The sequence below is a fragment of the Phaeoacremonium minimum genome, assembly GCF_000392275.1.
Source record: "Phaeoacremonium minimum UCRPA7 unplaced genomic scaffold PA7_03_scaffold_428, whole genome shotgun sequence".
NCBI lineage: Eukaryota > Fungi > Ascomycota > Sordariomycetes > Togniniales > Togniniaceae > Phaeoacremonium > Phaeoacremonium minimum.
In genome coordinates, this window is record NW_006921330.1 from 133,420 (window position 1) to 145,931 (window position 12,512).

The 12,512-nt window shown below is 53.9% G+C and overlaps 1 protein-coding gene across 1 annotated transcript; it reads left to right on the forward strand.

The window, feature by feature from the left end:
• Positions 1-823: 823 nt before the first annotated feature.
• On the forward strand, positions 824-3,519 carry UCRPA7_5715 (putative phosphoribosylaminoimidazole-succinocarboxamide synthase protein; the record flags this gene model as incomplete). The annotated part of the gene is made up of 3 exons (XM_007918259.1): positions 824-866; positions 929-1,343; positions 1,671-3,519. The coding sequence occupies 3 exons, from the start codon at positions 824-826 to the stop codon at positions 3,517-3,519; spliced, it is 2,307 nt and encodes a 768-aa protein (XP_007916450.1).
• Positions 3,520-12,512: the final 8,993 nt, after the last annotated feature.

Below are 12,512 nucleotides of genomic sequence, written 5' to 3' on the forward strand. Positions count from 1 at the left end.
CAATGCCAAATTCAAGAGCCACTTGTTTATCGCAAGTTGCCACGCCGCCGATAACCCTTCCGGGTGAGACGACGACGATTGTCCTTTCAATACTTTGTGAGTCTGTGAAGCTGACAGGAACTGTTTTGTTCAACAGGCTGGAGTGGAGCGCCAAACAGCCAGAGCGGCCTCCATATCCATATCTCCCGAAATGGAAAGTAACTTGGCTGGGGAAGCTGCTGCAAGGGTTGCAGGTGGTCACTGTACAGTGTACTCGCACAAACTTCCGAGACGCACGGCCCAACCGGGAGGGCCCGGGCTCCACGGTTGAGCTGTCTTAGCGCCAAAGTCAGCTTAGCTTAGCAAGCTTAGCTACCCCGCCAAAGCCTGGCATCAGTTCTTAGGCGCGCACAAGCTGAACTGCCATCAACAGTTACACTCTTCAAGTCGCACTGCCTCGCCAGGGCTACCAGGCCTGACGGCGAGCATATTCACACAGTCAGAAAGGTTGGGAATTAGTAAGTTTCATTTTTCTTCTGATGCAACAACCGCACAGGGGAGTTTGGGAGGATTTCACAAGGGTTTGTGAAAAAAAAGACCCTGGCTCTGGTGGCTGGGCGTATCCAACCCAACCACCAAATTCAGGCCCCACGCTCTCGCCGCCCAGCCTCGTCGTGATGCGCCGGCGTCAAAACGTCGCCAGTCATATTTCATCCATTAAGTCTCCCGTCATGCATCTTCTTCTGCATTGCATGACTGTACTAGTAATTGGTCAACCTCAACCTGTTCTTTGTCCAAGTGGACTCTCCTCTCCCTCTCGACGCTTCACCGTTGGACACGAAGCATGAACTTCCAGAACCTCAACTTCGACCATGTGGAGCGACCTCGTACGTGCAGTGAGATAGAACCAGACTCGTGTCGATCAGCTATTCTGACAGCAGCGCGATAGGTGTATATGCCGACCAGCCCAACTTCTACCCGCGAACTCCCTCAAACCATTCAGAACTCACCGTTCGGCCCTTTGCCGACCATCTAGGCGACCGCCACTCAGACCATGCTTCATCCCGCCCGGCATCACCATCACCACAGCCAACCGTTGTCCCGTACGCCCCGACGCCTCCTGACTCTTCTCCCTCCGCGCCCGAGATCTACGGGCCCGACCGGCTTTTTGGCCCTCCATTGGTCATAAGGAATGAGCTGCTTGAGGAGCTAAGATTCAAGCCCCAAATCACTCTCGACCAAATCAACCAGATCGCCTTCCAAACGCAGCACAACACCAACATGGCGAGCTCTGGCTTCAAAGACGAGCTGGCTCTGGCTGCCGGCAAGGTCACTCCCGGCATTGACGATACCCCCTTCATTCAGTATGCGCTGGATGCTCTCACTCGAGATCGGGACACTGGTTATTCAAACCCATCGTCCGGGAGCTCCTGGTCGAATCCCGTCTTACGCTACGTCCCTGACCAAGGACTTGGCTACTATCAACATCAACCTATAATACAACCTCCACACTCTAATCCAGTGGTCACCCGGGACCCTCAAGTGGAAGGATCTCCTCGACGGATACGCCCTCTTCCCGCATTCCAGTCACGGACACCATCTACCTCTTCAGTTTCCACCCTTGCACACGAGCCTACGAAGAAACCCGAATACTATGATTTTGCAGACGATGCCTGGAGGCCTGTCGATAGAGACAGGATCCAGGACGACAGGGCAAAGGTCAACCCCAAGCTCTATTTTCTACCACGAATTTTACGACCCGACTCGATGTTTACGCTAATGATATTATGCGCCCTCATGATTCTCGCACTGATATTCTGTGCTGTGTACTCCCAGGTCCAGGATGGGCTTTGGGCGTACAACGGCACCATATATGGCGGACAGTACTTTGTATTCCGCATTCTCCCGGGGCTTCTCGCCTCCATTATCCTCCTTTACGCCCAAAATCTCATGACGACACAGCTTCGTCTATGGCCGCTCATAACCCTTAACTCAAATCATCGTGGCAACAACAAGAACGCCCTGTTCATGGATCTGTACCTGAGATCGTTTCTCTGGCCACACAAGATAGGCAGCTGGAGCAAGTCGATGCCATTCATCGTCACTTGGCTAATGAACTTCACGCTACCCCTGCAGTCTTGTCTGTTCACGGTCATTCGAGTCGATGGCAAATGGAAGTGGGCAACGACTCAGGGAGTGGCATGGGTCCTAGTAGCGCTATATGGCCTTCTTTTCACGTCAACATTTATTCAGCGCAGAGTTTGGCGGAATCAAAGAACCGGCTTGGCATGGGATCCTCGGTCTATCGCTGATATGATTGCCCTCGTTTCACACAGCAATACTCTAGCTGATTACCGGGGTACTGAACTCTTGGGAAAGCGCGAGGACCTACAGAAGGTACTTAGAAATCGCAACGGTGATTCGCTAAGCTACTGGGGATGGCTCGACAACAGACCCGGTTTGTGGTACGGCATTGGAACTGCCCCAGAGAACTACCCCGGATATCGGGTTGATCGCTCGAGGACAGGACAGGGACTGAATGAGAAAGATGGTCAGTTCGGTGAGAAGATGGGCAATCCCTGGGACGAAGTCGACCTCGAAGGCGGTCCTCTTACCCCTTCCGTACGATATCGGTATCTGCCATGGTGCATGCGAACCAACCAGCTACTGTACTTCGTGGTTGCCGCATTCGTCCTGCTCGTTGCCCTCTTCGTTATCTCGTTCTTACCAGCTACACGGGTTACCCGCGGTTTCCTACCAGGACTGTCGGCTGCTCCAGTTGCTGGAGCATTCTCATCCGCAGATTTCCTGTACAGTTTCATCCCCTCTCTCCTGGGATTGATCATGTTCATGCTATTTCAGTCCCTCGACTTGAATTTACGCATCCTTCAGCCCTGGGCTGAGCTCGCGGAGCACAGTGACGGCGGCGCATTGCCGAAGCCGTCAATTCTGGCTGATTATGCGGCATGCTACCCTCTCCAAAGCACTTACCGAGCCGTGCAGAACCGCCATTGGAGACTCGCCGCCATATCCCTCTTATCTACCCTCTTTGTCCTGCTTCCAGTGCTAGCAGGCGGCATCTTCATGGCGCTCACCGCGCGCGACGGCGTGGTCCGCATGTTCCCCAACGTGCCGCTCTTCGGCTTCGTCCTCGCGCTGCTCGTGCTCTACTTCCTCGGGCTCGTGGCCATGCTCCCGGGGCGCCAGGCCTTCCGGCTGCCACACGCCGTGACCTGCCTGGCGGAGATCATCAGCTTCTGCTCCAACGAGGAGCTGGCGGCGGACGCGCGCTTCAAGGACATCCGCAACAAGACGAGCCTCGAGGGCAAGCTCGGCCTCGACAACCGCCCCGGCATGCAGTCGCGCTGGATGTTCGGCGTGCGCTCCGGCCGCGACGAGCGCCTCGGCATCCGCCCGGCCCACCGCTTCACCGAGCAGCCCGCCATCACGGGCACGCGCATGAGCAGGCGCGACAAGTACCGCCGCGAGCGGGTCAGTCCGCAGTTTGTGTTTCCCGCCCGCGCAGCGCAGACCGCCTAGTTGGAAGGCGGCATTGCTGCGCATCTGTGTCTTTCTACGAACCTTGATGTCATGTATCATGAGCATAGCAGTGGCGTTTTTTCGGTTTTGGATTTGCTGTTTTTTTGTTTGAGACGAGACCAAGGGCATATTTTGATCACGGCTTCTTTACGATTCTTCTGCATGATGCGACATCATACCTCATGGTCTCACGACTTCATGCCGCCATTTTTACGAACCAGATACCTTTTTGATGTTTTAGACTTCTTCTTCTTGAACAGTCCTCGACAGACGAGAGACAATAGGGGGCTTATTTGATCCTTTTTAGGGATGGAACTAGGGTAAGGGAACATATAGTCCGGGGTAAGGGAAGGGGGGTTTAAACACTAGGTCAGGTCGGATGGGAATCAGGATCGAGAATTTGTACCAAAGATCGGAAAGGCTGAAGATGGGATTCTTAAATAGCTGTACAATACAACAAAATTGCCATCCCAGAGGGCCGAAATGGTCCGATGGGTCTCAAAATCATGCCGACCTCTTCCGTCTCGCCACCCTCTCTCTGTGTCGACGATGTCTCAAGGCGGTTTGAGACTTGCGGTGGCCATAGGTGTTGTCGTTCGACCGGACGGCAGGCAAGCTGGGCTCGTGGCGTCTTCCTGTCCGGCCGGCAGTCGTGGCGAGCCGCGGCCAGCCCGAAACGACGCGCGCTGAGGATGAAGGACCGTGCTGAGGATCGAAATGTCGTATGTGGCTCGTCGCTTCTCAACACCTTGCGGCTCGTCGAAGGCGGGGAAGGGCCACGCTTCGCGGGAAAGGGAGAGTTACGGGCGGGACGTTGCAAGTGTGCGGCAGATGCCGCAGATGCCGCGGAAAGGACTATGGCATTGGTGTAACAAGCGTTGCGTGAATTGCTCTCAGTTCACCGCAAGCACGAGGACAAGGCAAGATGATGTGCGAGGATCAGTGGTTTGAACGATTGTCTTATGTGGGTATAATATTTATCGTGAGAAGCATTTACAAAAAAACTCAAAGAGTGAGCTGATGTAACGTGAATAATAGATACGATCCGAAAATGATCGTGTAAGTGAAGGTGAGAAACGCCGTCCCGGTTGTCATGATCATGAAGTCCCTTGGCCGTGAATAGTCATATCGTGCAGATGCCATTGTTCCCAAATCCCCTTCCCCTTCCCAGAAATGCAATTGACTCCTTTTCATGCCTAATGCCCATCCCAGTATCCACGTCTGACAGTGAATACACTTTTCCGCCTAGCGACTCTTGCGCCCCAGGACGCGGGTGAACACCTCGCTCTTCTGCTTCCTCAGGAGTTGCGGGCGCGGCCTGTCGCTCTCGCCACTGAGCTTCACGGAGTTGGTGTCAACCGCAACAGCGGGAGCACCGCACGTGGTATCGGCGCGCGCCCGGCGCAGCTGCTCCTTCGCAGTCTCGCTGCCTTTAGCCGTCTTGCGGCCTTCCGAATGGCTGCGCTTGTGATGGCCGTGGTGGCCTAGCGCAAGTCCGCGCACGAAGCGCTTCGCAAAGCTGTCCGACTCTGCGGAACCCTCCTCATCGCTGTCATCGTCAAAAAAAGAGGTGACGTTTGGCGGAGGGGGTGGAGGTGGGATGCGCTCAGGGCAAAGCGGCGCACTGGCAAATGTGGTGATGGTAAGAGGTGTAGTAGGCCTGTAGCAGTATCCAGATGCAGTAGTAGAGGAGGATGGTGGGCGGGTGCTGCTGGTTGGTGTCTCTGGTGATGGAAAGGTTGGGCTGCTCATGGGCTGAGAGGAGGCCGTAGACTCAGACCGGCTGCGGAAAGTGGCTAAAGATGGTCTGCGAGCGCGGGACTGTGGTCGTGAGCCTGCTGCGGAGACCTGATCCGCTGACGAGATTGGAGAAGTTGCGGTTACAGGTGATTGCGGTGGTGGTGATGGGAAGCAGAGCATTGGCGATACAGGGGCTGACACGCTGTTGGTCCAGTTTAGATACTCTAGAGTAATGGAGCCCTCAGAGGCGGGCACGTGAACATGCTTGGGCTTGGGACCCCGGCGGATAGATGAAATGGAGTGGCTAGCTTGAGTATGTGAGTGGATGTTGGTATGTGGCCGCTGCGCTGGTCGAGGTGCTGTGGTGTTGCCCTCCGGTCGTGTTGGTAGTGATGATATCCTTGGTGGCAGTACTGGCCGAGGTGGCGTAGGTAGTTGCTGAGGAAATAGAGAGTAGCTAGGCTTGTTGGCCAACTTCGGCTTCTCTGCCGATGGAAGTGGTGGTAGAGGCCAAGTTGGTGCGTGTCCCGAATCTGATCCTCTTCGGAAGGTTTGTGACTCTTCGTCTTCCTTTCCACTAGGTAGACGTCTAATCTGGGGGCTGGATCCTCTTCGTGCAGTTGGGTATGGTACACCAGCAGGGTACAGTCCTCGTCTTGCATCTCGGAGGTGTCTCCTTTGCTGTTTAGCTACATCGCCTTGCCAGAACGAATCCCATAGTTCGGCACCAGTAACATGGTACTCGTGGTCGTCCTCATTAGAAGCCTCCGAGCCCTGGTCGTCTACCATGCCCGGCACGGAGCAGTCCGAACCAAAGGAGACCCGGTCCTCCGTCCGCTCACATCGTGATTCCTGTCTTGACTCCTGTCGTGATGAGGGTTCTTTCCTGGGGTAGGAATAATTGGAGACTGGGTAGTATTTAGAGACCAACTTGAGGTCAACGAGTCCTCCTTGGCGCTCCATGGTGCTGGTGTGTGCTGTATAACACTGGGCTGCAGCTGTACGATGATGCAACACATGCAGGCGCAGATGTGTGTGTTCGATGGATCGAAGATTTCCCAGATCACAGAGAGGTTGGCGAGATCTCAAGTTTTCTTTCTGACGTCGCCAAATCCTTCCTGGGGGCTGCCCGGTCAGATTTGTCGTCAGGGGTGGTCGGTCAAGACAAGGTGTGGTAGGAAAGTCAATCCAATATATTATCGATTGGGGCGAGATCTCATCAAGGAGGGGACGATCATACAGGATATATGCACAGTCCACCAGGGGTCACCCCAACGCGCATCCAGAGGGCGAGTGTACACAAAGAGCAAGGGAAACCACAACACACGAGGGAGAGACATACAGGAGGAATGCCGGCGCAAGCTTATCCTTGGTTTGGTGTGTACGTCGGTGTGGGCCCTGCAGATCGGGTCTGTGGATGGGGGGAGAGAGATGTGGAGAGGGTCTCTGCAGGTCTCTACCCACTGCTCTTCCCATTGTGTGTGTACATCGTCTCATGATGTGTCTGTGTGTGTATGTGTATGTCTGTTGTGTAGAGAAGGCAGACCATACACAGAGAAGTCTCACGGGCGATGGAGCATCCTCTCGGAAGCCGGAATGGCGCCAGACCAGGCTCAGCAAGCTTGAGTTCAGAGAGACGGGATAGGCGGTTGTCGATTGCGCTTGTGCAACCCGATAGGTCACGGCTCCACAGATCTGACAAGGCAAGGAATCGTAGCAAGCATCACGCATAACCCCTGCGGACAGCATGGGAGACAGGGGGGCCAGAGGGAGGACAGACTCGACCGGCAGTTAGGCCGGGGGCAGGGCCACTCGCCTGCGAGGCTAGGGAAACAAGCAAGCAAAGGGGCTGGAATGGCCCAAGCAGATGCAGTAAGGGCAACAGAGAGAGGACTAGCGCCGATCCCAGGCTGGTGGGCTCGCTGCCAATGCCAAGTGACGTGTTGGCGGCCGAGGCGAGCAGCGCCATGTTTGGATCTGTGGTAAGAATGCGCCGGGGGGCGCGTTGTCTCATTCCTGCGCTGTTGTGTGGTCTGCTGGTGCAACACTTGTACAGCACCGCCTGTGTCCGTCGCCTCTGTTCCCCCCCATCTCTGCGTTCTTGGTAGGCTCTACTGCAGTTTTATGCAGTGTTACGGTGGTAGACAGGAGGCCAGACTACTCTGGCGCCGCTGACTTGCAAAGAAAATGTCTCTGTCAAGGCTCTTCTTCGGTCTTCTTGACCATTATAGAATCGGCTCAACGAGTCAAGTAAATCAAGCCAGCTGTCCAGGCTGTCAACCCTCCGAGGTTCTTCGGCTCCTTCGGCAGCTGCAAGTGACTCGTATACGAGCTTGTAATGGAGTTGCGTGGAAGGGAGCTACGCAGACGATCAATTCCATCCCTTCTCAGCTTTTGCTAGATGCTACAGCCAACGGAGCCTCCACAGCCTTCTCGCTGCACTTGGAGTGGGAGTTCATGACGTTTGAGCTTGGACAGCGATCTCGATACTGTCTGATAAACGCAGCCGAATGCCACCGACGACTGAGACAGTTGCACATCGCTGGCGAGCTCGAGTTGTCAGCGGCTGCTGGACCGCCTGCCATTGACGCAAGTATGTCCTGGAGCTGGTGCTACGAGTGGGCAGTGGGCGGCTCCCCTGCCCTCCCCGCGAATCGCGACAAGATAGTCCTAGCTAGCAGATGCAAAGCTCGATTGGCGGCCCTGGCTTAACGCCCTGGCTGGCGTTGTCGATCTCCCGGGTCAGAGATCTGCCCTCCTGCAGCGATAGGCATCCTGAGGCACCTCAGCCAGTCTCTCGTCAAGCCAAGCCGTGTTTAAAAAGGCGAGTAGCGGCCCTCTTTTCGAGCCTCCCTCGCGTCGGGTCCTTCCTTTGGGGCTTCTCCTCACGTCCCGATGCTCGCTCTTGGGAGTGTTTGGCTTCCCCCAGTCGCTGGTCTCCACTGTTGACCTTGCTTTTGCTGGCATCTGGATGACGACGCCGTAAAACCCACAAACCACCACAAAGACGTTGTGCGCGAGGTGCGGCGCTCGACTGACACTTGACTGACGGATTGAGGCGTCGGCGGTTTTGCTTTGGCTTGTTCTTTGTTCTCTGTTCTGGCGCTGGAGGGATGTTTACATCCGCTCGCTCGTGCCAGTCAAGCCACCAGTCGGCGCACCGGCGTCTTCAGTGGCCCCAGCGTGTCTCTGTTCCCCTCTTTCCCTTCTGCCTTGAAGGATTCGATGATGCCATTACGAGAGAATGTCTGAAGAACAGCTCCCTCAACCCAGCGCTACTGTTGTTAGCTTGCGGGCTGTGTCGATAATGCACAGCAAGGAATAGACTCGAGAGTGTAACTAGGCGAATGAGTGGGCAGAGTTCGCAGCAGGGAGAGGGAGAGGGAGAGCAAGGATGGCAGGTTCCAGATCCAAGGGAGAGAAGAAACTCGCATTAGCACGCACTCTTAGTGCTGTATCTGGCAACCCTAGTACCACGCTACCACCCCAAACGCTTGCCACAGCGTCTCTAGCACCAATTCCACGCCCTTGATCCCAGCAATCTGGAAGCATCGTCTCCCCTGCCATCGTCCCATATCCAGCCATTATCCTCTGCATCTTTGCATATGAGTGCGACTTCGTACTACTGTACTACGATCTATCACTTTTCTTCCACCTGAGATTGTAGATTTTCCGCTGCAGGTTCCAGCTGGAACATCCAGGTTCTCGGGGAGAAGCTTCTTAGGGCGTTAGGAAGATGACCAGGGCAGTCCAGGCCTGTGATAGTAACAGCCACGCATGCATGGACAGCTACGAACAGCGGCTATGGAAGCTGAAAACAAAGCGTCATCAGATCTCTTATCAGCAAGATGCAACGCTGCCAATGCAAGCTGTAAGGCCGTACTTACTATGTACTCCTCGAGTCATGTCCGTCATCGCCACCCGTATGGAATCTGTCCGACGCCGTCCGTCCCGGGATGCTACCGCAGCATACCCGGCGTCCCACCGTTACCCCACCGACCCGGTCTCATTCCAACGCGTCCCTCACCTCGGACGCTACGTACGGGGCCTGGCTCCTATTGTTGTATCATCCGCCGGAGACCGTCACTGTCACTGGCACCCTCGAGATCATCTGGTCACTCCGGCTGAATGCACGGCCGTAGGTCTGGTCCTTCCACGTCTTGTCTTTGCTGTGCCTCAGCTCTGCTCAACTGCTCCACCATGTCTTCCTCGTATTGTCGGTGGTGTGATATTTGAAGAATCTTCTCACAGACGCCGACCTTAGAGAGGCTGGGGGGTTGCCCACTCTGTTTGTCTGTCTTGTCTACCTACACATGCCCGTAGGAACGTTTCAGTCTGTCAGAATGTTTGTCCGCAATGTTGCGAGCTTGCTCATTGAACTGTCTTAGCACAGGAAGGCCTCTCGGCTTTCGCTCCAGCTAGATGGCGGCCAGCATGTTGCACTGATATTTCCATTGATAAACAAATTGGAGCTATTGGCCTGGCAGTGCTTCTAAATCATGTCCAATCTTTCACAAGTGGCCGCCTCATATCACTCACTGATGGGCAAGACATCTGCGATTAACCCTTCGATTCAAATTCAATATATAGCTTTTCTCCTTGATTCCACCTCACCTAATCCAAAGTCAAATGTCTGTCCGAATTCTCACTCCCATAACATGTCATTCTCCCATACAGGGTTACTGTTTAATTGCTCAGCGTTGTAGCCAAACACGCCTTCACGAGGATTCCGCAAGAGGTGAGAATCGGCGCAGTTCAGAGTTCTGATCCAATGGTGATCAGCGACGCCAGGGGAGCCAGGTATCCAGCACTGCGAGAGACTTTGGCGCCGTTCTGCTGAGATTGGTGAAGCTGTCACCAGAAGAGCGGCGGCCGGAGCGGCAGTCGAACCCCATTGAGAGCGAGATCGTAGACATTGTGGCGGAGTGCCCAGAGTCTGCGGGGCCTTCATAGTGACCTCGCGAGCAGAAGATGGACCGGCAGTAGTGACGACCCCATTGAAAGCGAGATCGTAGACCTTGTGGCGGAGTGTCAAGAGTCTGCGGGGCCTTCATAGTGACCTCGCGAGCAGAAGATGGACCGGCCGTAGTGACCACTTTGTGGCGGAGTGTCAAGAGTCTGCCGGGGCCTTCATAGTGCCCTTGCAAGCAGAAGATGGACCGGCCGTAGTGACCACCTTGTGGCAGAGTGTCAAGAGTCTGCGGGGCCTTCATAGTGACCTCGCAAGTAGAAGATGGACCGGCAGTAGTGACCGATCGAGAAGCCTTCGGGACGAACGAAGGGGGCAATGCCTTGGAGGAGAGGCGAAGACATCTCCGCCTGTGACACGTCCGACCTTGAAGGACGGTCCCATTCACCCAGATTCTTGCGGCCTCTTGATAACCTCTTGATGAAGTTCTCGTCCATCCAGGGCTCCAGTTCTCTCCGAGCGGCAATGTCGTCAACGTTGATGATAGGAAGATGACGCTTTCCACATCATCAACGTTGACGATATCACCGCTCGAAGGAGTTATTCGTAATCTGACAACAAGAAACTTTCCCGACGCAAGCCTGAAGCACAGACAAATCCTTCGTCTGGTTCCGCATGCGTTTCTGCTCAGATGTCGCAGCGTCGACTCGCCGCTCCCAGCAGAGCCTGTGTATGGCATCCACAGGCTCCAGCTCACCCTGCCAAAGCGTCTTGCACTACCTCACCGATCTCAGCAGAGCCTATGTATGCCATCCACAGGCTCCAGCTCACCCATCCAGAGGGTCTTGGCAGCCTCGCCGCCACCAAACTGTGCTGGGGGGCGTGTCATTGAGCGTGGCGGGTGTCTGCCAAATTCTGAAGCGCCAGCCGAATCAGGAGCTTTGGATTCGCTGCAATTCTGGTTGGTAGCAGACATTGACCACGCTTGACCTTGAATGCAACTCCAAATGTTGGAGGGAAGGTCTCTCCTCCCACCCATGTACAAACGTGCATGGGTGTTACTAGCTCTGCTAAGCAGAAGAAGAGCTACAGAGAAAGCAACTCTGTCTCGTGCAACCCCTGCGCGGCAGTCGAGGTTGAACACGATTATGGGATGGGTCTGTCTTCAGATTGAGACCGACATCGTCATCAGTTTTGTATTCATTGATCTGCGAGAGAGGAACAGAGGTCAGCATGCCTCCAGTATCACAGCATTTCCTGCTCTAATACATGGTATGGTATGATTGAGCAAGTGCGACCGAAATTCCGGCAACTGCCACAAGGCTAATGCCTTCCCAGACAAATCGACTCACCTTCCTTTCACAAGCAATGCAGGGCACACTCGTCGGTACAACTTGACATGCAACGCCACACATGACTGCCCAGATCTTCTAATATCTATCACTTGAACATAGTGATGCTAGAAGTCAAAAAAGTTGTTAGAAAGCGCTCAGGTCTGTCGAGGAGGGCATGTCTTACATCTGTGTGCTTGTGGTCTGAGAGCATTTGTGATCGCCTTGTATGGCGACAAGCAACACAGCTAGTATTGCAAAGAAAGGATGCTCAAAGTGCTGGATGTTATGCTGCAGTGTTTGATTGAGAGGAAATCGATATTGGATTTGTAACGGATGATGGAGGTGGATGATGGAGGTAAAGATGTGTAGGTTGAAAGAAAGGAGAAAGAAGACGCGCTCTGGCTAGGGGGGCGGAGGGTATTTATATTTTGCATAAACACGCTAGCGCTGTCATTCTGAGTTATTCACTTCTATTTACAGGTTCGAAACTATTCTGAGCGCTTCTAGGATATGTAACCCCTTATGTTTACTCACGTGAGAAGAAACCTATGGAAAGGGGTTAGGAGACTAGGTCGCTATTGTCTGACGTAGTTGCCCACAGGCAGCCAAGGCAACAGCACTTCATATGCGCTCTGCACTTCCTCGGAGGAAGTGGTGCCTTGAAATTTAAGGATAGGCTGCTATGTCTGAAATTGCACAGTCACTGCCCTTTGTCCGGCCTATGTTATTATAGCTATTTAACAAAGACTTTTGGCCATGGTCGATGTAAGCCTTTTCTATCTTAGACTGAAAAGAGGTGTTTGATACAATAACATTTGACAACTATTTTTTATAATGAAAGTCAATTGAATGCAATTCTGGTCTACAAAACTAATGGTATATATTCAAAAGTAATCAAAATCAAAGGATATCAGATCACAAGTAGTATCCTATGGGAGATAGTTCACAAATACGAGGCATCTTTTGGGTATGGTCAGGGGCATAGACTAATATTTCGTAGTCGTTCTAAT